The following is a 26,894-nucleotide window of genomic DNA, read 5'->3' on the forward strand; positions in this document are numbered from 1 at the left end:
GTTTATTAACCCGAAATTGATCCAACGACCCGTTTTAATTCCGAAAAATGTTTTAAAAATCATTTTAAATACCAGAAAGCCTATTTATGACCCGAGACTTCTTTATAAATGATATATCATTGATTACGTGATGTATTATATGCTATATGTAACTTGTTAATTGACTATCGGTCTATATATTTTGTGTTTACTTGATTATTGCATAACTTTCAATCCGTTAATCGGATTTGGGTAAAACGAAGGGTAGATAGAAGTATGTGTTGAATAGAATTCTATGTGTAAATCATTGACAAATGCTTATGATATGTAAGGAGAAGAGGCAAGGCGTAGGAAAGGGAAACAGAGAATTAAGGAGTAAGACGGTTGTGATTGGAAGCGAGTGTAGTGTAGTAAGCTAATATCAGGCAAGTGTTCTGAACTTTCTCGAGATATTGTAGTATTTGATAGTCAGATTGATATTGCAAGTGCTTTGAAGCACTGAAACCTAAACTCTGATTCCAGTTATTGTTCTTGAGCCATATACCTTATTCTTTCTAGACCATTGATTGTTGTATACCCAAACACGAACCTCAAGTATACGATACTACTCCACAAATACATGCAAACAAAATCCCAAACACTGAACTGAATTACTTGTACATTCAATCATTGTATCCTATGCATTGAAAGCCCAAATCTTTGAAACCCTGAAATGTTGATTCCTTTGTTATCCAATTCTTTCATTACCCAGCATCCAAGCTTTTAAATTGCCTTATTGATCCTTAGAAGGATTGAAACCCTTTCATTGTTAAACATTTATTGTTGTTAATGATTTCGGTTATTGTTTATTATTGCATATTCTGTTATTATGTTAGAATTGGATTGTTTTTATAAAATTGTGGACCAGATTCGTGGTCAGACCATATAATGGTCAAGTTAGGCCAATGTGTGCCTTGGATCCAGTAGTTAGAGCAATGTTGTGTGCCTTGCTCGGGGTTAGTGCGTGACTGATCAGCAGCCTAACCTTGGTTTTTAAATTAAAAGTATAATATCCAATTCTAAATCATAATCCATTGTTCACTTGATATCATAATCATATTCACCTGATGATCATTGTTCTCAGTTTTGTCATTGTGACTTGCTGAGCTAGTTAGCTCATTTGTGTGATGTTGTTTATATTCTTTCCAGTTAAAATGGAACCAGTTGGTAGCGAGGATCCCCAGTCCAGCGCAAGAGCTAGGGGTTCAGGTTGAGAAAGCTGAGCTAGTAGGCTTCTTTTGGGATAATTTAAGTTTGTAAAAGTTTGTAATAATGTTTAATACTTAGTTTGAGTTTGAAATAGTTGGGATTTGAACGGTTTGTAATATATTAGTGTGTTTGGCTTGTGTGCATACTTTAACCTGTTGCGGTCCGTGGTGGTTGGTAAGTAGGGTCACTGCATATATTATTATTATCATTATTATTGTTATGAGCAGGTTATAATTAAGGTGTGTGTGTGGACCCCAAACTTCTGACCCGGGTTTGGAGGGCGCCACAAGGGCGCCACAATGGGAGTGGATGCACTTGAACAATCTTGCATTCCAAATTTCTTCAGCAAATTTCCGGTATACTTAGTTTGACAAATAAAAGTGCCTTCTTCATTCTGCTTGACTTGAAGGCCCAGAAAATAGCTAAGTTCCCCCATCATACTCATTTGATACCTTGATTGCATCAGTTTGGCAAACTTCTTGCAAAGTCTGTCATTTGTAGAACCAAAGATGATATCATCAACATATATCTGAACCAGAAGTAAGTCCTTTCCATGGTTGAGGTAGAACAGTGTTTTGTCTATATTTCCTCTATTAAATCCACTTTCCAAAAGAAACTGAGCTAAAGTCTCATACCATGCTCTTGGAGCTTGCTTAAGTCCATAAAGTGCTTTATCAAGCCTATAGACATAATCTGGATATTTGGAATCTACAAAGCCTGGAGGTTGTTCAACATATACTTCTTCCTCCAATTCTCCATTGAGAAAAGCACTTTTCACATCCATTTGAAAGACAGTAAACTTTTTGTGAGCAGCATAAGCTAAAAATATCCTTATGGCTTCCAATCTAGCAACTGGTGCAAATGTTTCATCATAATCAATTCCTTCCTGTTGAGAATATCCTTTTGCAACCAGCCTTGCCTTGTTCCTTGTAATTATGCCATCACTATCAGTTTTGTTTCTGAATACCCATTTTGTACCAACAACAGATCTGTTCTTTGGTCTTGGCACTAGGGTTCAAACTTTGTTTCTTTCAAATTCATTTAACTCTTCCTGCATTGCTTGCACCCAATCAGCATCTTGAAGAGATTCTTCCACTTTCTTTGGCTCAGTCTGAGAAAGAAAAGAATTGTAAAGACATTCACTTGAAGTAGTTGTTCTAGTTCTGACACCTGCATCAGGATTTCCAATTATCAAATCAGGTGTATGTGATTTAGTCCACTTCCTTGCAGATGGAAGGTTTTCTCTAGAACTGGATGCTCCCCCATGATCCATGTTGTCTTCATTAACATTTTCTGATGTTCCCCCTGAAACTATGCTCTCTGAGTTGGATTCTTCAGAATTTAGATTTTCAGAACTATCAGAACTTGGCTTATCAGAACTTGACGAATCAGGACTTGAAGAGCCAGATGTATGTTCTGATGCTTCTTGAGATGTGATTATATCTTGAGTATGCCCCCCTGTATAGGTGCATCTTCCTTTGGCGTAGTCACCACAGTTTCAATAACATTAGAGTTTAATCCATCAGAGCTTGCAGTATCAGGATTTAGACTGTCAGGATTTTCAGTATCAGAATTTAAGTCTTCATTTTCAAATCTCAGCTGCTCATGATCATTGAAGTCTTCAAGCCCAGTAACCTTCTTATCATCAAAGGAGACATTGATAGATTCCATGACCACTCTTGTTCTCAAGTTATAGACTCTGAAGGCTTTTGTCGAAAGTAGATACCCAACAAAAATTCCTTCATCAGCTTTTAAATCAAATTTGGGTAGTTGTTCAGGATGAGTCTTAAGAACAAAGTACTTGCATCCAAATACGTGAAAATACTTCAGATTTGGCTTCTTTTTCTTCACCATCTCATATGGTATCTTTCCATGCTTGTTAATTAGTGTTGCATTCTGAGTAAAACAAGCAGTCTGCACAGCATCAGCCCAGAAATAGGTTGGAAGCTTTGCTTCATCAAGCATTGTTCGTGTAGCTTCAATAAGAGTTCTATTCTTTCTTTCAACAACTCCATTTTGCTGTGGAGTTCCAGGAGCAGAGAATTCTTACTTGATTCCATGGTTTTTGCAGAACTCTTCCATTTTCAAATTCTTGAACTCAGTACCATTATCACTTCTTATTATATTCACTGAGTCTTTGACCAATTTATCCAGTTGCTTGACATGATCAATCAAAAGAGATGCAGTTTCACTTTTTGTGTGCAAGAAATACACCCATGTGTATCTGGTGAACTCATCCACTATGACCATATCAGATTTCTTCTTTGCAATAGACATGACATTTACTGGACCAAATAGATCAACATGTAGTAGGTGATAAGGCTCAAGAATTGATGATTCAGTCTTGCTCTTGAATGAAGATTTCCTTTGTTTGGCCTTCTGACAAGAATCACAAATGCCATCAGGAGCAAATACTGACTTTGGCAGTCCTCTCACAAGATCTTTCTTGACCAACTCATTTATATTGTTGAAATTTAAATGAGAGAGTTTCTTGTGCCAATTCCAGCTTTCTTCAATTGATGTTCTACTCATCAGACAGATTGCAGAACCATCAGTACTTGTTAAAAGCTTGGCTTCATAGATGTTACCACGCCTGTATCCTTTCAGAACAACTTTGCCTGTAGATTTACTTACAACTTCACAGTGTTCTTCAAAGAAATCCACATGATAACCTCTGTCACAGATTTGACTAACACTCAGCAGATTGTGTTTAAGTCCTGAGACCAGAACTACTTCTTTAATGATGATATTCCCAAGATTGATATTGCCATATCCCAATGTTTTTCCAATGTTGCCATCTCCATAAGAAACACTTGGGTCAGCCTTCTCCACAAAGTCTGATAGTAGGGCTTTATTTCCAGTCATATGTCCTGAACATCCACTGTCCAGAACTAGGATGTTTTTCCTGTTGCCCTGCAATCACAAAGACCACTAATGATTAGTTTTAAGGACCCAGACATGCTTGGATCCTTTGGCCTTATTAAGTCTGTTAACATTTGCAGCGGATTTAGTGTCAGAGTTTATGTTAACAATTTTCTTATCATAATTTACACTATCAGACTTTGAATCAGAACTTACACTAGAAGGAACAATGGTAACTTTCTTTAAAGAAGGTTTTATTTGATAATAATCATAGTACAAACTATGATATTCCTTACAAGTATAAATGGAATGCCATAAAATACCACAATGAAAACAAGGATTTTGTGGCTTATATCTAACAGACTGACTCTTAACTCCTGACTTTGAAGGTAAGGAGTTTATGTTCTTATTCTTCCTGCAAAAAGAAGCCAGATGGTTAGAACTTCCACAGTTATGACACGTTTTCCTAGAAGCATCAGGAACAGGCTTATAATTATTGCTTTTATTCACACCTTCCTTTCCATTCCTATTTTTCCTAGGTGGCTTTACCTTGTTTGCATTTTTAACGTCTTTCAGCTTATGTTTAAGTTGCTTCTTAGTCATTAAGCCTACGTTTACTTCAGTTGTATTTTCCTGTTTTAGTTTGTCAGAAGTTAATTCCTTTTTAATTTCTGATTTCTCATTATCAAACTTTACAGCTACAAACTTAACAGGCTTTAACTTAGATTTTTGAATAACAACTATAGGCTTAATATCTACAGTTCCTTTATCATTCTTATCCTCTCCATAACCTAAGCCCTCTTTCCAGTTTTCACTACTTAAAAAATTCTGAGTTGTTCTGCCAGAGTTAGTCCAAGTCCTGATAATCTCTATTTCCTTTTCTAACTCAGCTTTTAGAGATTCATTCATTTTAAGTACTTCATCCCTAACATAGAAAGCATCATCTCTATCTTTCTGAGTTTGATGGAACATGACTAACTCTTATTCTAAATAATCATTCCTCTTTTTGCAAGCAAGATTTTCAGAAGTTAATCTTTCACATGTTAAAGTTTGATTTCTATAACTAATGAACATGGTTTTAAGATATCTTCTCAACTCATTAATATCATCAGTATGAAAGGCATAAGTAGTTTGAGGTACCTTTAATTCAGCAGCTTCAGAACTGCTTCAGCACTTGCCTTATCAGTATTTGCCATCAAGGCATAATTCTCCTCACTTTCAGAATCTGAGGTGTCTGTCCAGCTTTTCTTCTTTGTGACAAGAGCCTTGCCTTTGTCACTCTTCACTTTCTTGCAATCAGGAGATATGTGGCATTTCTCACCACAGTTGTAGCATTTGACATTTGTATAATCTCCTCTGTCAGACTTTCCTCCTCTGCCCTCAGATTTTCTAAAATTCTTCTTATCAGAACTTGCGGCTTTCCTGGAAAACTTCTTTCCCTTCCTGAACTTTCTGTATGCAATCTTTGTGATTCCTTTCACCATAAGAGCACACAGCTTCATCATCTCTTCATCAACATCCGTCTCAGGCAAGCTTTCAGATTCTGAGTCATCATCACTTTCAGAACTTGATGACTCAGTATCAGACTTTGTGAAGAGAGCCTTACCCTTGTCTTTCCTTGAGGTAGCTGCCTTGGGGGATTCTTCTTCAGCCTTAAGAGCAACTGTCCTTGACTTTCCTCCTTTCCTCTTGCTTCTTTGTTCCATCTCAAGTTCATGAGTTTTGAGCATTCCATAAATTTCATCAAGAGTTGTTTCATCAAGATCATAGTTGTCTCTTATTGTTGTTGCCTTCAAATCCTAGCATTCAGGAAGAGCTAACAGGAATTTAAGGTTTGAATCTTCAAGATCATACTCCTTATTAACCAGTGACAAATCATTCAAGAGTTTGACAAATATATCATATAAATCAGTCAATTACTCATTAGCCTTTGAGTCAAAGTGTTCATACTCTTGAGTGAGTATTGTCTTCCTGTTCTTCTTAATCGTATCCATTCCATGACATCTTGTTTCCAAGGCATCCCATATCTCCTTTGCAGTCTTGCAGTTTATTACCCTGTTTGACATTACATTATCAATAGCACTATGCAGTAAGTGTCGTACCTTAGCATCCTTAGCAATTGATGCGATATCTTCAGCAGTGTAATCACTCTTTTCCTTTGGTACAGACTTTGCTGCTTCACCTACAACTACAACAGCGAGCTTGGTTGGTTTGTGAGGCCCTTCCTTGATTCTATCAAGATATTCTGGATCTGTAGCTTCCAGAAACATGGTCATCCTCACCTTCCATATGGCATATTCAGATGGTCTCAATATGGGAACTCTAATAGTTTCATATCGGGTTTGAATTTGTGTCTTTGGAGGTTCTTTAGCTTTGGTGGGCTTAGTTGGAGTTTCTACTTCAAACATGATTGTTTTTGGATCTTAAACTGTTTGTGTGTTAACAAATAGGTTCTGATACCACTTGTTAGGTCACACACACTGTAGAGGGGGGTGAATACAGTGTATAGCACAATCAAATCGAACTTTAATAACTCAAGTAACAGAAAACAAACTTTATTCAAAATAATAAACTCTGTTATAGTATGGAACTGTTCTCTCTCAGTGATGAACAAATATCACGAGAGCTGCTAGGGTTACAATGAATAATCTTCTCGATTGTGATAACACTTATAGTGTAAACCCTATGTCTGTGTTTATATACTACACAGTTACAAGATAATCGCTAATTGATATAGAATATAATTCTGCTTCCTAAAATATATCAGTCAGATATCTTTTCTTCCAAGTATTCTATTCTTTATAGAATTCCTTCTTCATGCATATCTCTTCTTATGTTTGTCTCGATCTTCTCTTCTTGTGAATCAGCTGCCTTCCTTATCTGAACGTTTCCTTTAAGTCCTGATATTATCTTCTGATAAATATCTTCTGAACCTTAAGTACTGATGACTTAAGTTCTGACTTCAGTATAAGTGCTGATTTCAGTTAAGTACTGATTTGTCCTGTTTAAGTGAGATCTGTAAACTAAACATAAATCACATTAGTCGTGACATTATCAAATATATCTAACATGTATTTTCTGAAAATGATCGTCGAACCAAGTTTTGAATATTGAACTGAATTATGAATGCGTGAACCCTAAATGTTGTGTGTGTTATTATAATATGTATAATTATGAGTCGGGATTTGATATCGAATGAGTAGGTTGTTAACGAGGATATGTCAAGTATACCTGGTCGTCTAACGTAGGGTATTTCGACTCTGTAGGTTCTAGTCGAAGGACTCAAAAATTGTTATCGAACCAAAGATAACCTGGTGATCAGTCGACAAGCTCAACAAGGTTCCAAGCGAAGGACCTGAGTGTCAAAGTCGGATCCAAGATAGTGTGCTAGTAAGGCGATAAAGCTGAGCGTCCAAGTCAGTCCAAGGTCAATCGTTATTAGTTGTAAAGATCTACAAGGCAAGTACCCCTGACCATTCTTTTATGGTTCAGTATATATGAATGGCTGTTGTTTTATTCTCGTAATGGAATGGAAACGTTTTAAGTTACATATCCCCTGTATTTGAAAATATTGTTTAAATATATTTTTGGGGAAAAGTAACTTCTAAAAGTACCTATCTCTAAAATGTGATTAAAATGAAAAGAGATTTTGAATATTGTGCTGTGACAGAATTGATTTTAACAAGATATAGGTAAAAGTGATTTTGAAACTGGATAAAACAAATCAGATATTGGATAACGTTGCGTAAGTGGCTAATTCGGTTGCGCGCATTACATAACCGATTAGTCCAACATAGTTAATCAGAGACCTAGCTAGTCTCTGCAGATCCGGTTAATTTGTGTGAATGCCCGATCAGCTTTTCTAGACATTTTATGTGATAGCCTGGTCAACTATCGTAGATAATTTGTGTGGAGGCCTGATCAGCCGTCCCTAGATAACATCCAATACATATCTGATTGTGGTTTTGTGGTTCCAGTAACGGAACAAATGATTGAGGTTCCAGTAACGGAACAAATGGTTTTAGGTCCCCGTAACAGGATAAATGATTTTGTGGTTCCTGTATTGGAACAGAAGATTTGGAAATGAAAATAACATGCTAAAAATTAAATTATGGTATTTATGCACAACACACGACTGTTGATTTTGTTTTACAGAGCATGCTAGTTTTGATATCAGGTTTATACATGTTTACTCGTTTTCTAACAAGTTATGAATTCTGTTCCTATCACTGTTTTATTTTAAATCATTTTACTTGTTACTCATATAGTGGTACTGCTGAGCAATTGATTGCTCACCCTTGCAGAATACTTTATATATGTATTGCAGATGCCTAGGAGATTCTTTCGTGATAGTCGGGGTAGAGTTCCAGTTCCTTCTGTGTCAGGCTCCTCTGAGGCAGTTGTGTTGGACCAAGGATGGTCTATTGAGTTGCTGTATTAAGTTAGTTGCATCAAGATGGTTTGCTGTGAGTCGGTTTTGTAATAATTGTAACCTAAATCATACTTAAACCTGGAAAAGGTCTTAGTAAGGGGTCGTGGTTATGTATAATTAGTGATTTGAATTATATTATTGTTGTTGGTATTGGAGACAGACTTGAAGACTAAGCAGTACAAGATTATTGAAGATGAAGACATGATCAAGCTGTTGGGGAGATATTTGATAGATCCTGAAGCCAAGTTGCATAAAACATAAATCAATAAGGATGACTTGGATGATGATGAGCATAAGAAAGATGATCAAAAACCCTTTGGCTCAAATCCAAGTCAATCCTCCAGGAAGCAAAGAAGATGAGAAGAAAAGAGATGTTAAGAAAAAGGGAAATGATGAGAAAACGGGTGATGAAAGAAGAAGAAAGAAGAAGGAGGATGGTTCAGGAACCAAGAAAAATGCCCTACTAATTCAAATCCAACAAACCTAAACCCCTAAGCCAACAAACTCAAACACTTTACCACCTCTAACATCTAAGACTAAGTTCTTGTACAAACATACTGCAAACACCATACAAAAAATACCAATCACCTTCATCCAAACAACTCTAAAGAAAATCTCAAACCTACCTTCTTTCAAGCCACCAATTAAAACTCATTACAAGTTTATTGGAAGAAAATCAAAGAAACTGCAAGTTACTGGGAGGGCTATCTGGAACTGTTTGAATCAAAATATTTTTCTACCTCTAAACTGGTGCATCATAGTTGATGACTACTTTCAACGATTATCTGAAAAAATAGTCAAAGTTTGGGTTGTATTATTAATGGAAGTCAGAATCTATTATCAGGATGGTTCCTATGCTTTACTTGGCAGGATTTAATGGAATCATTTTCAACCACGAAAATTAAGAGGGTGATTAGCTTACTGAAGGACAAGGATACAAATACAGTGGCATGGAGACTTGTTTTGGGTGTATGGTTGATAGTAAGGGAAGAAAGAAGGGCAAAAGAAAAGGATGAAAGAGAGGAGAAGGAAAAGAAATATATTGAAGAGATAGAAATATTTGAGCAAAGATCTGAGGAACTCAAGGCAAAAGAGATGAGCAGAATATCCAAGGATGGACATTTTCTAAACAGAAGAATTGGCAGATTTCCAAGATTCAGAGTAAATTACTTGAATAGTTATTCATTAGATAATTGGCTCAAGCTTGTGGAAGCTGTAAGAGGGACACAAATCATAAAGGAATTGCAAGTACTTGTAAATTTAAAGGACCTCATTAGACAAGAAACAGACTATGAGAAATTTGTGTGATGAATGTACTCATTGAACTCATGTAATTTATCTGTGCATTAAAAGTTGTATTTATTAATCTGTCAATCTGCATGTATTCATTGTAACTTAAGGCTAGTCTTGTTACAAGGCATGAATTTGTGATAAGCAATCTTCTCACAAATTGGGGGAGATTGTTGTGCAAGACATGCCTGTATCATAACAAGTCTAAATCAAATTGACAACCCTAAGAATTAGTTGTATAATAATCAAAATTTGTATTTTGTACTGTATTACTTGAGTCTGTAAAAATGTCATAGATTAGACTGGAGTATTTTTCTGTGAACAGTCTCAAGCCTAAGAATAAACTCTGGAAGATGATCAAGAAGATCATGTCTCAGAGAAATTGTGAAGAAGTTTGGAGTTGAATAAATCTGTTTTAGGAAAAAATTTCTAAGTCAAGATATATACAAGTCACAGATCAAGTCATATAGAGAAGTCATTCGAGAACTCCAGAATGACTTATCGAGAAGTTTAAATTGACTTATCGAGAAGTCCCAGAGATATCGACAAGTCAAATGAAGATATGAAGATTGAAGATATCAACAAGTCACTTTGCATATAGAGATCTCAAAGATATCGACAAGTCATTTCAACATGCAAAGTTTCAGAGACCTCGACAAGTCAAGTCCACTTATAGAGAACTCAGAGATCTCGACAAGTCAAGTTCACTTATAGAGAACTCAGAGACCTCGACAAGTCAAGTTCACTTATAGCTAACTCAGAGACCTCGACAAGTCAAAACACTTGTAGAGAGCTAAGAGATCTCAATAAGCCATTATACTTATCGAGATGTTAGTTCTCTATTATGCAAACTGGAGATCTCGACATACTTTTCAAGTACAGAATGCAGACGAGTTAAATATTCAAAATTATCAATCAACAAACGATCTAATCACTTAGATTGAAAAATCTACAAAAGCAGTTTGAAGAGTGTAAGATCAAAGGTCAAGATTAACTGACAATGGAAAGTCACAGACATACACGATTTGCAAAGATATTGGCCAGAAATGGAAAGTTTTAGAGATAACTTAAACTAGGGTTAGTATATCTTATTGCATGCTGTGTAAACCTGTGTTTACTAATCTATAAAATAAACACTAGTCCTTTACTTTTAATAGTATCAAACAGATCTAGTTTTTCTTGTAACTCTCTCAAGTAAGAAGCTGAGTTCTTTACTTACAAAAAACCCAGGATTTGTAGCAAAACACTAGCTTGATTTTAATACAAAATTAAGTGAGTTTTGAAATATTGTGTGCACTGTTTTATTTCAGTTAAAATAATACTACTGAATTTCTAATCTGCTTTGTTAACCAAGCAACAAACATTCAAAAAGTCTTAAAAATATCCAAAACACATTCACCCCTCTGTGTTGTATTCATTACCTAACAAGTTTCTTCCCTTAAAGGACTCATAATCGCCATCTAAGTGGGAGACTTAATTGCTCACCCTTGCAGAATATTTTATATGCATTGCAGATGCCTAGGAGACTCTTGCGCGGTAGTCAGGGCAAAGTTCCAGCTCCTTTCGTGTTAGGTTCCTCTGAGGTAGTTGTGTTCAGACCAGATGAGGTCTGTTGAGTTGCTGCATTGAATTAGTGGTCAGGATGAACAGATGAGGTCTGTTGAGTTGCTGCATTGAATTAGTGGTCAGGATTGTATAAGGTAAAATGAGTTGTGTTAGTTGAGCAACCTAAGTCATACTTAAACCTGGAAAAGGTCTTGATAAAGGGGTCGTAGTTATGTTTTAGATTGATTTATAATTGTTATTATTGTTGGTGACGTCAACTCCAGACCCCGGGGTTGAGGCCGTCACAGACAAATCTAACCCTAGACTCACCTCTATATAAATGGCTTTACCACTCAACCTAGAACTACGTTTTTGGCTTGATTCTCTACTACGCAGAGATACGTAGGCATCTTGTAAGGACCGTACCTATCGAACGTGAGAGCAATCATTAAAACTCGAACCTCACAGATCCTAACATTAATTACGAACGCACTCTGGTTTTTATTCCAAAACAGAAGTAATAATTATTTGAAAAAAATCGTGCATCGGATTATAGGCTAGAATTTATTAAAAAATACAATTTGTTAGCTTACTACACAAAATCATTAAAAAATGTTTTTAAACATTTTAATATAAAAGTGATGATTTTCAGTAAAATGTTTTCTCATTTTCAAAACCTGAATACATTTTCTTAAAAAAAAATCTCGTCATTTTTCTTAATTTATTTCAAAATAGCAAAATATTTAATTTTTCATTACGATAATTAATTTTCTACTAAATGTATATCTGAAAAAAATTGAGACAATTTTTCTGGAGATTCTCGGAAATCAAATTATTTTGGCAAACCCCCTTGTAGTTAAACAAAGCTCTAAACCCCAGCTAAAAGCCACTGAAAAAGAGCTTGTATTGAACAAAAATCATCACCCAAATTTACAGATCACTTGAAAAATGTCAAGAATCAACCAAACCCTAATCTCAAATCTCCGTAATCACATAACCCAAAGATTTTATTACACAAACAGAGTTAAAAAAGAAACACTCTACACCAAAATCAGTCCACTTGGAAACCCTAATCTTGATTTAACTCCTGAGCTTGATAATTGGATTCAAAAGGGTAATAAGCTTAGATTTGCTGAGCTTCAACGTATTATTCTCGATTTTCGCAGGCGAAAACGTTATTCTCAGGCCCTTCAGGTTCACACATTTTACTTTTTGTATCTATATATGATGTATTTACATAGTGTTGTGTGAATTGTAATCGAATTATTATAATTAGCTGCAAGATTTTTAAATTTTCATTGTAAGTGCTCAATTTTGCGCCTGTTTGTTTTGTTTTCGAAATTGATATAGAGTTTGCATATAAGTACTAATTAGTTGCAAGATGAAAATCTTTATATGCTAAACATTGTACTAGAATCTTCAAGTTAAGACATAGTTACACAATGCAGCTGTTTGATAGATGATGATCGTATTAGATTGTGTTACTCTAGCTCCTATTTCTGACTCTCAGTAGAGATAAGACAGCTCAGCAACAGCTCAGTCTTCCTCCAGCTCAGCAAGAGTTAGTTAGGATATTATAGATCTGTTCAGTAAATAGAATATAAGTAGTGGCTTATTCTCTGTGTGGGTGATGTAACAAACTGATATACATTGTTTGCATTCTCTGAATAGATAAACACTTTCTTTTCTGTTTCTATCATGGTATCAGAGCTATATGCTCCAATTTGCTTCCATTAATGAAGTTCTGATCATCAGTTTATTCTTCAAATTCTGTAAATTTGTTAATCTCTATACTTCGTTATGACGTCTGCTTCATACTCTTCTGTTGCAACTGGATCTACTTCATCATCTTCAATTACAAGTATGGATGTTAATCGTCCATACTATCTTCATCCATCTGATAATCCAGGTATGCAGCTCATATCATTAATCCTGAATGAAAATAACTACAACCAGTGGAACAGATCCATGGAAATAGCGCTATCGTCCAAGTTAAAGTTAGGTTTTGTTGATGGATCATGTCCTAAACCTCCAAACAATTCAGGATTACTTGCTCATTGGATGCGTTGTAACAATATGGTAACGTCTTGGATTCTCAATTCAGTTTCAATTGATATTCGTATTAGCATTGTTTATATGAAATCTGCATTTGATATTTGGACTGATCTTCAAGTACGATATTCACACAGCAATGTTCCAAAGCTTTTTCAGTTACGATCTGAGATTTCTCATTTAAATCAGGGAACTATGTCAATTGCGAGTTATTTCTCTAAATTTCGTGCTCTTCATGATGAATTAAATTGTATCAGTGTTAAACCTAGATGTGTTTGTACTCTGTGTACTTGTACTGTGAATTCTAAACTTGATTTGTATGATCAAGACATTCAATTAGCTCAGTTTCTGATGGGATTGACTGATCAGTTTACCAGTATTTGCGGTCAGATTTTACTCATGAAACTATTACCTTCGCTAAGTCAGTGTTACTCTTTGTTGCTACAATAGGAAAATCAGAGATCATTAGCTAATATCTCATCAACAGTGAATGATTCTATAGCTATGTCTGTTAAATCTGTTGGTTCTCGAAATGGCAGAGGTGGTAAGAGAGTTATAGAGTCCAGAGAACAAGTGATATGTGATTTCTGTCGTATGCCAGGACATACTAAAGATAAGTGTTATTGTATTCATGGCTTTCCTTCTTGGCATAAGTTGTATGGTAAGCCTAAACCTCGACCAAGACTGACCTATGGTGTTGGCAAACCAATCTCAGCTGCAAATGTGACTAGTGTAGAGATTGATCAGGATAAACCCTCTACAACTAGTGATGTTGCTAAGCCTTCTTTTGCAGAGTCTATCACTCTAACAGATGGTCATTGTAAGCAGCTTATTCAATTGCTGCAACAATCAATGAATACTGGATCTGCAAATGCTGATAGTCAGTCTTCCAACTGGTATTCAGCTATAAATAGCAATCAGTTTGCTGGTGTTAGCATGCATCTTGCAAATAATGTGCATCCAACTCAAATTTATAATGCTGATATGTGGATATTGGATACAGGGGCTACAGACCACATAACTCCTTATGTGCAGTTGTTGGATAAATCTGCACCTGTTTCTTCAAAATTGCACTTACCAAATGGTGCAACTGCAGATGTCATTTATCAAGGCTCTATCTGTCTGAGTCCTGATATTGAGTTGCAGAATGTACTTTGTGTTCCAGAGTTTGCCTATAATCTTTTGTCTATTTCCAAGCTTCTTAAAGATTCTAAGTGTGAGGCGGTATTTACTTCTAAAGGGTGTGCTATAAAAGCTGAAAATTGGTCTACAACTCTTGAAATAGGCAAGGAATCCAATGGTCTTTATCTGTTGAGTAAGAATCAACTGTGCCTTCATGCCAGTCAGCATGTTCTTAGTGCGTCTACTGTACTTAATACTCTACTCTAGCACAACAGGCTTGGGCATGCTCCTACTCAAGTGTTAAAACTATTACCATTTGATGGAATCACTCATGATTTGACTCCTTGTGACAGTTGTCTATTAGCCAAACATACTCGACAACCATTTCCCACTAGTTCTTCCATAACTGCAGCTATATTTGACTTGGTGCACATCGATTTATGGGGGCCATACAAACACAAAACTCATGGTACATGTACTATGTTTTTGACTATAGTTGATGATAAGTCAAAGGCTACTTGGGTTTCTTTGTTGTCTGATAAGTCTCAGGTTGTGAAACTGATTACAGATTTCTTTCTTTATGTTGACACTCAATTCTCTACCAAGGTCAAGGTCGTTCGCTCTGACAATGGTACAGAATTTCTCAATAAAGCTATGGCTACATGTTTTGCAGCTAAAGGTATTGTTCACCAGACCACATGTGTTTATACACCTCAACAAAATGGTTTGGTTGAGCGTAAACGCAGAACATTGCTCAATGTCGCTCGTGCTTTGAGGTTTCAGTCATCTCTTCCCATTATTTTCTGGGGAGATTGCTTTTTGACTGCAGCTCATGTTATTAACAGGACTCCCTCCTTGCTACTGAATGGTGTTACTCCTTATGAGGTATTGTTCCGTTCTCCACCAGATTTTCATGGTTTACGAGTGTTTGGCTGTCTCTGTTATGCTCATGTGATGCCTCATCCAACTGATAAATTTGCTTCTCGAGCAATAAAGGGGATTTTTATTGGCTATCCGTTTGCTACTAAAGGTTTTAAAATTCTTGATTTACAAACTAAGGCCACATTTATCTCTCGGGATGTGAAGTTTTATGAGACCATTTTTCCATTTAAAACTGTTACTCCAACTTTGTCTCATCTTTTTCCTCATACTGATTCATTTGTGGACTGTGATCCACTCTTTCTTCCTTCTCATCCTTCCAATTCTTCCTCTACTACCCCTCCAGTTACTCCAGCTGATCATCCAACTCTTGATACTTCTGCTATTCCTGTTGTTTTTTCACCATCAGTCTTACCACCACAATCCACCAGTGATACAGCAACTCTTCCTAGATCTACTCGTGTCAGACAGTTGCCATCAAAATTCTCTGACTATACTGGTCTTCCAACCCATTTATGCAACCACATTCACCTCAATGCTCATATTACCTTACCTACATATGTGGCTGATATGCCTTTTGATGCATCTGCAGTGGTGTTAATGCCTTCTTCTCAAAAAGTTTCCTAACCCTCTACGTATAAACAGGCTGTAAAACAATATGTTTGGTGTGAAGCTATGAGTGTTGAGTTGGCTGCTCTGGAAGCCAATCACACTTGGTCAATTGAACCATTACCACCTGGTAAGAAGATAGTGGGTTGTAAGTGGTTATATAAGGTCAAGTATCTTGCTAATGGGGATGTAGATCATTACAAGGCTCGCCTTGTTGCAAAGGGGTTTACTCAAACAGCTGGGTTAGATTACTTTGAGACATTTGCTCCGGTTGCCAAGATGTCTACTCTTCGTTTATTGTTAACTTTAGCTGCTAAACATAACTGGTATATCAAGCAGCTCGATGTCACGAATGCTTTTCTTCATGGCCTTTTAGATGAGGAGGTGTATATGGCGTTGCCACCTGGTTATCATCCGCTAGCTAATCTACTGTCTCAGTTTCCAGATCAACGTCTGGTTTGTCGATTACTGAAGTCCATTTATGGACTTAAGCAAGCCCCCCGCCAGTGGTTTCTAGCTCTGTCTCAGGCTCTTAAATCCTTTGGCTTTGTCCAAATGGTCAGTGATGCTAGTTTGTTTCGTGTTCAGTGGGATAATTCTGTTGCTTATATGCTGATTTATGTGGATGATATGTTACTTACTGGAAATAATGTCAAGTTACTTGATGAGGTGATTCAATTTCTGACTACTAAATTCAAAATCAAAGATTTGGGGTCTATTCATTATTTCCTTGGTCTTGAGTTACACAGGTCTAGTCAAGGTATCTGTCTTAATCAGCATAAATACATGATGGATATTGTTAAAGATTGTGGGCTCTTGGATGCTAGAGCCTCCTGCATTCCCATGAATCAACATCATACTTTGTTAGGTGATGTTACTACTGCATTCTTCAAAGATGTTACTGCTTATAGGCGTTTGGTTGGGCGCCTTATCTATCTGACTATTACACGTCCATATTTATCTTATCCTGTACATGTGTTAGGTCAGTTCATGAACTCCCTCCGCGAGTCTCACTGGCTTGCTGCATTAAAGGTTGTTAAGTACATCAAGGGTACATGTTTCCAGGGGCTGCTATTCTCTTCAGCTTCTCATCTGTCCATTACTGCTTATTGTGATGCAGATTGGGCTAGTTGCCCTGCGACTCGTCTGTCTCTCACTGGTTTTTGTGTTTTACTGGGGGATTCTCTTATTTCCTGGAAATGTAAGAAACAGGGTATTGTGTCGCGTTCCTCTGCTGAGGCCGAGTACAGATCACTTGCTGATACATACTGTGAACTATACTGGATTGTTTCTCTGTTGTCTGAAATGCAGTTCACTAATCTTACTCCCATTCATCTATTTTGTGACAATAAGTCTGCTTTGTACATAGCATCAAACCCTGTGTTTCATGAACGAACCAAACACATTGAGATTGATTGCCACTTGGTTCATCAGAAAATGCAGCAAGGTTTGATAGCAACTCAGCATATTGCTTCTGTAGATCAACCAGCTGATGTCTTCACTAAATCCTTGGCTTCCTCTCAGCTTCTTTATCTTCTTTCCAAGTTAGGTGTTTCTGATTCCTTTTCTACACCTCACTTGCAGGGGGATGTTACTCTAGCTCCTATTTCTGACTCTCAGTAGAGATAAGACAGCTCAGCAACAGTTCAGTCTTCCTCCAGCTCAGCAAGAGTTAGTTAGGATATTATAGATCTGTTCAGTAAATAGAATATAAGTAGTGGCTTATTCTCTGTGTGGGTGATGTAACAAACTGATATACATTGTTTGCATTCTCTGAATAGATAAACACTTTCATTTCTGTTTCTATCAGATTGGGGGTTTTGTGAAAATAAGGGCTAGGTGATGCGATGATGTCAAATTTGAAATTTAGATTTATACGATGTCAAGTACCTAGTGAATTATGTTCTATCTGTTATTTGATGTTTTGGGTTTTGGATTTATATTTGGGGGAGTGATTTGTAGAACTAATGTGGGGGGTTTGCATATTCTGGTATGGTTCATTTTATTTTTGCTTTATATGTAACTAAATTATACATCAACATGTTAAGTCGTGTAATTTCTGAGTGATGTCTTTTCTTGAAGGTTTCTGAATGGATGAATACCAGACGTGTTTGTGTATTCACTCCAACTGAACATGCAATCCATTTAGACCTAATTGGTAAAGTTCATGGATTTGTCAATGCGGAAAGGTACTTCATGAGCTTGAAGGAGCAGGATAAAATTGATAAGACATATGGTGCTCTTCTGCATTGTTATGTGCGACAGCGTCAAACAGACAAGGCCCTGTCACATCTACAGAAAATGAAGGAGTTGGGTGTTGCCTTATCACCTCTCGCTTACAATGATATTATGTCTCTCTATACTACTGCCGGACAATATGAGAAGACTTATGAAGTCCTAATGGATATGAAGAAGGATGGTATAACACCTGACATCTTCAGCTATAAAATATGTATTAATTCCTATGGAGTAATGTCGGATTTTGAGGGAATGGAAAGAATCTTGAAGGAAATGGAAAGCCAGCCCCACATTGTCATGGACTGGGTTGCTTATGCAACTGTTGGGAATCATTTTATAACAGCAGGCCTGAGAGATAAGGCGAATATTGCTCTAAAAAAAGCTGAAGCATTTCTGGATAACAAAAATGGTTTTGGTCATAACAATCTGATTACACTCCATGCACGCTTAGGAAATACTTCGGATGTCTTTAGAATATGGGATCTTATGAAGAGTGCTTGTAAGAGGTGTATTAATAAGGATTATATTGTCATGATGGATACTCTATCAAAGCTTAGTGAGTTTACCAAAGCTGAAGAACTAATTGAAGAATGGGAAGCATCTGGAAACTGCTATGATTTTCGAGTGCAAAATGCTTTAATTATTGGGTATTGTAATGCAAGATTGTATGATAAAGCCAGAGGAATGCTTCAAAAGTTGATGGATAAACAGAGGACTGCAACACCAGCAAGTTGGGAAAGAGTCGCAGTAGGGTTTGTAGAAAATAATGAGATGGAGAAGGCTCTCTATTGTTTTAAAGCAGCTATATCTTTACATGCTGAAAGCAAAAGATGGAAGCCGAATAACAAGTCCATTACCATTCTTATGAATTCATTAGGCGAGAAAGGCAGTGCAGAAGATGTTGAAAGTTTAATTGCCTCGTTAAGAAATGTTGTCCCAGTCGACAGACAAATGTATCATGCCTTGATGAAATCATATATAAGAGATGGTAAAGAAGTGGATGGAATTCTAAATAGGATGAAAGCTGATACTATACCTGAGAATGAAGAAACGGAAAAGTTTAAAAACATGGAGCAGGTAAAAATTAATAGCTAAGAGCAACTGTGCCGTTATGTGCTAGCTATTGCAATTCTCTGGTGCTAGTTGGCATGTGTGTAGATACTTTCTTATTAGTTAGCTTTTTTGTTGAATGTAATCCAGTTAATGATTGAAATTTAACTTTAGAGAGCTTATTTTTTTCTCTTAGCTTCTCAATGTAATTGATATCTGCAAATCTTTTTCTGTGGTATCCAATAACAGTGTGTATTTTTAATTATAAATTTTTAGGTGAGTCAATATACACTATATTTTCCCACTAGATAGCGAAGGCACGGGGGATGATACAGTATTGCAAAATACGAAGTGAATTATAATTCAGACTATGGTAAAGTTCAGCCTGGCAAATTGATAATGATCATTAAAAAGAAATAATGATATATTCAAACGTTTACATATTTGTTGACAAGATATGCATGTCGAACTGCCTTTAACTTCATTATCATCAGTAGAGGGGGTAACTTTGTACTGGTAGACTCTATATACTTTATTAATTTTACTTGAGAGTAGTTGAAGTCTTTTATTGTCTATACTTCTTGTGAAGTATAGATATGAAGTAAATTTGGTTAATCGGACTGTTCTGTTAAATTTCATCCTGAATCTTAAGATCAGTAATAGGAGAGTCTTTCAGTGATTGGTTTTATATTTGGTTTTGAATTACAAAATATTACCTGCAAATTGAAAATGTTTGATTTTTAATTGCAGTTTAACTTATAATAAATCCAAGTGAAATTCCGCTTTGAAATTTATGGGCCTATGAGAATATATGTTTCCTGATCATTTTCAAGCTACAGCTACAGACGCCCATCCCTCTGTTCACATTAATAACTAAAAGATTTAGAGCTACAGATTCTTAAAACAAGGTAATACTTTGAGTTTATGTAAGTTTTTTGTTTCTATGGTTTTGCATTACTGCATTAGCATACTCTGGAAGTCCTATAACTGAATTGGGTAATGCTGCATCTATTTTGAATCTGTCTTGCATAAGGAGGCTACTGTGGTTATCTGGTCAGGAAAATATCTTACTTCATTTATATCGCCAATTGGTTGTGCCATTTCATTATCGTTCTAAGTTTAGGAAATTCTGACCCTCCTGTTGTGCTAACAGATAGGGAAGTAAAACCACTAGTAATAAACTTGCTGATCTAGAAATGAGAGAAACTCATATGAAAGCACCGTAAATAAATTCTTTCAGATGGCTGTAGATATGCTATTAACTTTTAGCCAGTAATTTGTACATAATCTTCTTCATCTTTTAGGAATTTTGGAACACTGTAGTTAAAGGGTGGAGAGGCAGGAAGTAATTATTGGCGCAAGTAGGCAATTTGTTTGGTATTGAATTAGGAGAATGCAAAGAGAGTAATGATTGACGGGGAAGCAAATTTTGTTCGAAGTCTGATAATAATAAGGATAAGAAAGACCGGGATAAATAGTCATCTCTTCTGTCTCAATATTGGAGTTGTAAATAAATTTATTGAAACAATCTCTCTTGAAATTAATAAATTATATACTTCTAGCATTTAAGTGAACAGGGGTAGTAGTACATTCACGTACCTGTCAAGGAGAACTTATGGACACATGTCATCGTTAAGAAAAAGCCGTTTAGGCAGAACGTAGGGATCTAGAGTGCGTTTTGAAGGGCATATTGTGATTTATTAATGACATCATTCATCTTGTGCTCTAGGAAATCTGCAATTGTAGAACAATCAGTGTCTTCTCTTTTGAGTATTATTGTCCTATTTTTTTTTCTTTTTTTGCCAAGTTGTTTTCCTATTTTTAAGTCTTTACCCTTTGTAGTATTTAGTTGATATTCCAAAGTTTGGATTGCTTTCTGACTTTCTTTATTGTAGATGAGATTCATCTGGCCTGTACAGATTTAAAACAAGTTAAAGGTATGCATTCTGCCAGGCTCTCTATGTATGTGAATGCTAAATTACAATATTTCATTGTTGTCTTTGTTTTATGCCTGCCTGTGTCAATAACAACTTCATGTCTTTTTATGTAAATATAAACATCAGTATGTGGTAAACCCCTCTTATTGATTTTGTTTTTTAATAGGGTGCCAGTCCACGTTTTCTTGTCCTTCATGATCATGTAGACTTTTCTTATCTATTATGAACAGTTAAATTCCCGATGCTTTTGATTTTGTATTTTTTGTCAGTAGTTAATGTTGCAACTGTCAGAATGCAAGTTTCATGTTATATTCTTAGTGGTATATACAAGTATAGTCTCAATCAAGATCGGGTAAAAAATAATTGTTGCCCTGTAATTGGAATCAATATCTTAATCAGAGTTTTTTTTAAGAGGGTTTTTGAACTAAGTGGCAGATTTGAGCCCTTAGCCTCCATCATGTTATCTGATGTTAAAGGTGCTCGTATTTCGTTCTATTTCTATGGTCCACCCTAAATGATGGCGAATTTCGTATAAATTTGTATTTATGAAATTAATGAGGCTGCAGCATGAGTGCTTGATTGTTTCTAAAAAAAGCATGCAGCTCTATAATGGTGATTGCACTTGCCCCAAGCAATTGCTTGTATAATATAGTGTATATTTAATGTAGTAACATTACCAGAATAGCACAGGAGATTGAAATTTGATGTATATGAAGAAATCAAAATAAGATTAGAATAAGGAATTCTGGTCATGGTCATCGTATCGTATCAAAAGTATTATGAAAAATAGTAAAATTCATGTTACTTTCAAACCACATTTTAGGTATGATAAAGATATGAAATAAGAAACCTATAATTATTAATATTAACAATTTTACGGTAACAGCAACACAATGGTTTCTCATTTCATAAACTATTAAATTTGATATAAGTTTCTGTTGTTCCAGACAACTAACTATATTCACACTAGTTCTTGTTCTTTCAACCTAAAATCCCTAGTTGTTTTAATACTTGAGTGTACTTACCATCTACTTTTGGTACATAATTTACAATTATCATGTCGGAGCATGTTCACTCGATCAATTCTGCAATTGTTTCTATTCCATCTCCACATGTTAGAGAATGTCAATTCAGCTAGGTTGTAAATCCGAAAAATCTAGTCAAGTCCGGATAACATGTTAAGCAACTCAAACAAATTGGTTTTTGAGGGTAGAAAAATTAAGTTAATGTTTTCTCTCATCTATAGAGACGAAGGAAATTAACAATTCTACTTATTTAGTTAAAATAAAAATATATTATGAAGAAACTACCTGATACATAGAATTCGTCTGGACTCAACTAGGGTAGTCGTTGTTCCCTAGTTGAGTCTGGTTCATGTTTAATGAGTAGGTTAAAGGAATCAAAAACTCAAATCCATCTATAAGTGTTGAATTAACAATTTAATGTTCATTCCCATTAAACTAGTAAATTATCCCCTGCTTAGTTTTTGGAATATCATTTCATTCTCATTAACCTCATTCTCATACCCATTATTCTCATTCCCGTATCTCATTTATTATATATAGTAGAGTAAATCGGGGATTGGATAAGACATTTTATTTCTTTTAAAATTACTAAATTACCTCTTATTAATAAATACAAATAATTGTCAAATTTAATGTCATGTATTAGTTACAACTAAATCATTATTACTCCTTATCAATAAATACTAATAGTTGTCATATTTAATAACATCGGTCATCAATATTAATGATTTTATATATGTTATCGTTTATTATTAAATATTAACAACTTATAATTAGATATCTAAAAGTTAATCATATTTGCCTATATATATTAAATTCTTATTTTTTTTCAACTCTATATAATTAAATTTATTTTTAACAAATAAATTTAATACGTTAGTTAATCTGAAAATGACAATGTTACTGTATCAAACATTAAATTCAAAAAATATCAGAGATATTCTATCTGTATACTAATAAAAGGATGAGTTATGAGTCAGTTTTATAATGACGTTGAGATTATTATTATATTATCTGGTCAAATATAAATTAATATTGGTTTAAATTTTTTGAATATATATGTTAAAATATTAAAATATCAAGTTCATTGCGGTTAAAACACTGTTTTACAATAGTGAGGTAAATCATATTTCTTATATGAACCGGTTCAAAGATTTTTTTCAGAGGTATAAACAAAAGATTTATAAGATTATTATAGTATTACAAAAATCGGCAATTTCGTGGAAGGCAACCAAACGATATTATAAAGTAAAATCGGAGCATAACACATTTTTGCCTTTTTTGATCAAAATCGGCAATTTTCCGGTCAAAATTTGACGAATCAAGCACATAATTTGAGGTTCTGCAGAGACAAAAAAGAAAAAGAAATATACTCAACCTTGAGTTGATTGCAAACGAGAAAGATAAGGGAAGAAGAAATGGAAAATGAAGATACTGGCGTAAAGATTATTAAGACTCTTGTTATTTTAATGAATAATACACTCAAAATAATGTTATAACTCGAAATGGATGTATAAATGACAACATGAAAATTTTACATATATCTTACTTACATATTTTAAAAATATATAAAAATATGACAAATTTAATTTTGATTTAACATTCCAATAAATTTACATTTTTTGATAAATCGCAAATCAGTAGTTCAACTGATTTAATCCAATTTCCAATTTTTATAACCATGAATTACTAACCTAATTATTAATATATTTATCATAAAAAAGAAAGTATATCGAAAAATGTATTCATATTGTCAATTGTGCAATATTATATTTAATATGTCGGCTTTCATATTCAATTATTAGATTTTAAGTAAAGTAAGAATTACCTCATATTTATTATATCACTAATTTTATCATATAAAAAACTATAGTAACTTTTTAATTAACTCTGTAATATTTTATTATGAGCTGTCTCTTATGAGTTGTAATTATTTTTAAAGAAATGTGTGCTTTCATATACATTATATATTAATAGTATATTTCGATTTCATTGCCGCACATTCAATTAATTTTGAGAAAAAACGCGTTAATTACATCATCGATCTCAATTTTATAAAGGTAGATATTTAGTTAATCGATCCTCAAAAAACACATGAATATATTGTCAACAATTATAATTCAAATAATGTCAATTCACATAATATTGAGCGTGACTGTACATTACACATACAAATTAAATATAATGTTATAATCCTATAGAATTAGACATGTTATCTAAAAATTCACCAGAATGTTGTGATTCATCAAAAAAATAGACATTACCATCAACTACAATGTTTTGATTCATCAAAAATTAGACACTACTATATCTTATTGTTTGAACAGTGTGATAAAGTGCAATATATGTCCAAAGTTTGTGGAAGATTAAAGTTCGTGGAAGATTTTAAGTGAAAGTAATTGCACATTTTAGATGTAACTTGTAAACAGGAAATTGGGGAGAATTAAAATTTTAAATTTATCACAACTAAATTTATCACAACTAACCCTGATAAAAGAGGAACGGAGTGTTCCAAACGTCAGCTGCTCGAGTAACATATGAAATAAAATAAGTTTTCATTTATTATTTTTTTAAAAAAATTATTGCAGATTATTCATTAAAAAATTGAAATATCAATATTATACCGAAGGTATGAAAAACTATATAATTTTAGTAATTTAAATTGTTTTACAAAAAGGTAATAAAATTATTTTTTCAAACACCAATTACTACAAGTAATCGAATTTTATAGTTTTATTAAAATTTGTTTTCAAATATTAAAAGTACACGTTTAAATGAAAAAGGTTTAAATAGCACAAACAACAATAAAGATGAGTAGCTAAATCAGAACAATCAAAATAATTACTTCACTTTGTCTCTGGTTATTAACTAAAAAACCCCACTCGTTAAGCTTTTGCAATTTAGATAATATACTTATTTTTTCAAATAAACTCAACTAAAATTGTGAATCCGAACGGTAAAAGATCAAAGCTTTAAATCCCATACTTAATATTTCATCTTTCTAATGTTAATGCATTATAAAATTATCAAAATAATAATTTTTTTAAATGTAAATAACAATTTTATTTTTAATGTGAAGAATTTAAATGAATTTTATGAAATAAAACTCAATTTTATGGGGAAGAATGGGGACGGAGAAAAAAATGAAGATGGGGACAGTTAGGATTGGAGAAAGATGTTATACATGAAAGTTAATAGTTAATGGTTTAATTTTTTTTTAATTCACATTTTACTTTTCAATAGAAAAGTGAGGGAAATTTTGTAGGCACTGTGTTTGTATGAGTAAACTGTGCCCTTTTTAGCAACCATTTTACAAACTAGTTATCTTGCCCGGCTACGGGCGCTCCATATTTCTTCAATTTTGAATTTTTTTTCTCGAAATTTGTAATTTTTATAACATAAACGATTATCTTCTAGTTTTATTTAATTTATTTATTACAGTTATTTAGGTTCCGTTTATTTTGAAATATAAAATTGATATTATAGTTTAACCTTAAATCTCAATATTTTATTTTAGTTTTCTTTCTCTCACATTTAAGCAATAAAAAGTCTCTTAACTCATATTTTAACATTTCTCTTTTACGTTTTTAGTAGGCAATATTTTAATAATTTTTACAACAAAACTGAATATATATATTTTTTAATTAAAATACTTTTTTAAAAAATACAGTAAATATTTTTTTTATCCGCTAACACAAAAAATTCGTCCACAACTTATATAATTTTCACTATATTATAAAAAGTGCCAAAGTCTTACTTAAAAATATGCTAAAATCTTAACTTTTGAAGTTGTAAAAATTTACGTATTATATTCAAAAAATGATGTAATATATTATAATTATAAAATTAGTAATCACTATTTTTTTTCTCCGCTAACACAACATTCCGTCCACAACTCAATAAACAAATAATTAAATTCAAATAATTATGTTTTTAAATTTTTTCTAATAATTATGTAAAATTCGAATATTTTCAACATATCTCATTTGATTTATTACGTAATTAAATTAAATTATTTTTAAATTGTTTAGTCATACAATACAAATTTATTTATTGATTCATAAAAAGGATATAGGTCAAAAGTAGTTGAATTTATTACTTCTGTCTAATGTACAAAAAGGGTTGCATACAGATATATGACCATCTCGATTCCTGCTCAAATCCCCGGGATAGAAGGTCTATCAATCCTTATACCAAGCTCAATCCTCAGATAATCTACACTACGGTACTAATTCCTCAATCCTCTGTTACTGTTTCTTTAATTTGAAGTTCGGTTGTATGCTTCAATTTCTCCCAATCGGTTGTTATAATAGTTTATCTTACTTATCTGGTCTGATCTGTATGATCATTGAGAATGTAATTCAAGTTGTATTGATCTTAATTGATGCATGTAAAGACTTAATCCGATCGGGTTATGAATAGTAGTATCCGTATAATTTGAGAAGCAGAGCAAATTGATGTTTTATTTTATGAGTAGTAAACTTGTAGGTATGTTCTATTTGATATATGCATTCACAATTGTAGTTTTTACTTTTGTTTAAAATCATGGTAAGGAATTCGATATGGGGCACTCTTCCTCAATTGTACATTATCTGTTATACTCGGTGCCCAGTTTATCATTTTTTT

The 26,894-nt window shown here is 34.1% G+C and overlaps 1 protein-coding gene across 6 annotated transcripts; it reads left to right on the forward strand.

Moving 5' to 3' along the window:
• The first annotated feature begins 12,181 nt into the window (after positions 1-12,181).
• Positions 12,182-21,481, forward strand: LOC141677323 (pentatricopeptide repeat-containing protein At4g21705, mitochondrial). Of its 6 annotated transcripts, XR_012557381.1 has the most exons (5): positions 12,182-12,550; positions 18,101-19,333; positions 20,057-20,214; positions 21,202-21,243; positions 21,410-21,481. XR_012557381.1 is itself a non-coding variant. In XM_074483202.1 (3 exons), the coding sequence occupies exons 1-3, from the start codon at positions 12,305-12,307 to the stop codon at positions 20,066-20,068; spliced, it is 1,491 nt and encodes a 496-aa protein (XP_074339303.1). In that variant the 5' UTR covers positions 12,182-12,304; the 3' UTR covers positions 20,069-21,481. The 6 variants fall into 6 exon arrangements, 3 of the variants coding, with proteins under 3 accessions (XP_074339303.1, XP_074339302.1, XP_074339304.1); XR_012557380.1 differs by having other exon boundaries at positions 20,057-21,243; XR_012557379.1 differs by having other exon boundaries at positions 21,202-21,481.
• Positions 21,482-26,894: the final 5,413 nt, after the last annotated feature.

The sequence above is a fragment of the Apium graveolens genome, chromosome 8 (assembly GCF_009905375.1).
Source record: "Apium graveolens cultivar Ventura chromosome 8, ASM990537v1, whole genome shotgun sequence".
NCBI classification, from domain to species: Eukaryota; Viridiplantae; Streptophyta; class Magnoliopsida; order Apiales; family Apiaceae; genus Apium; species Apium graveolens.

What these genes read in the sequence shown, in the direction of transcription:
- LOC141677323 (XM_074483201.1), top strand. Translation starts at nt 12,305, where the DNA reads ATGTCAAGAATCAACCAAACCCTAATCTCAAATCTCCGTAATCACATA. An exon ending in GTTATTCTCAGGCCCTTCAG is followed by an intron (nt 12,551 to 18,100) that starts GTTCACACATTT and finishes CTTTTCTTGAAG; the next exon opens with GTTTCTGAATGGATGAATAC.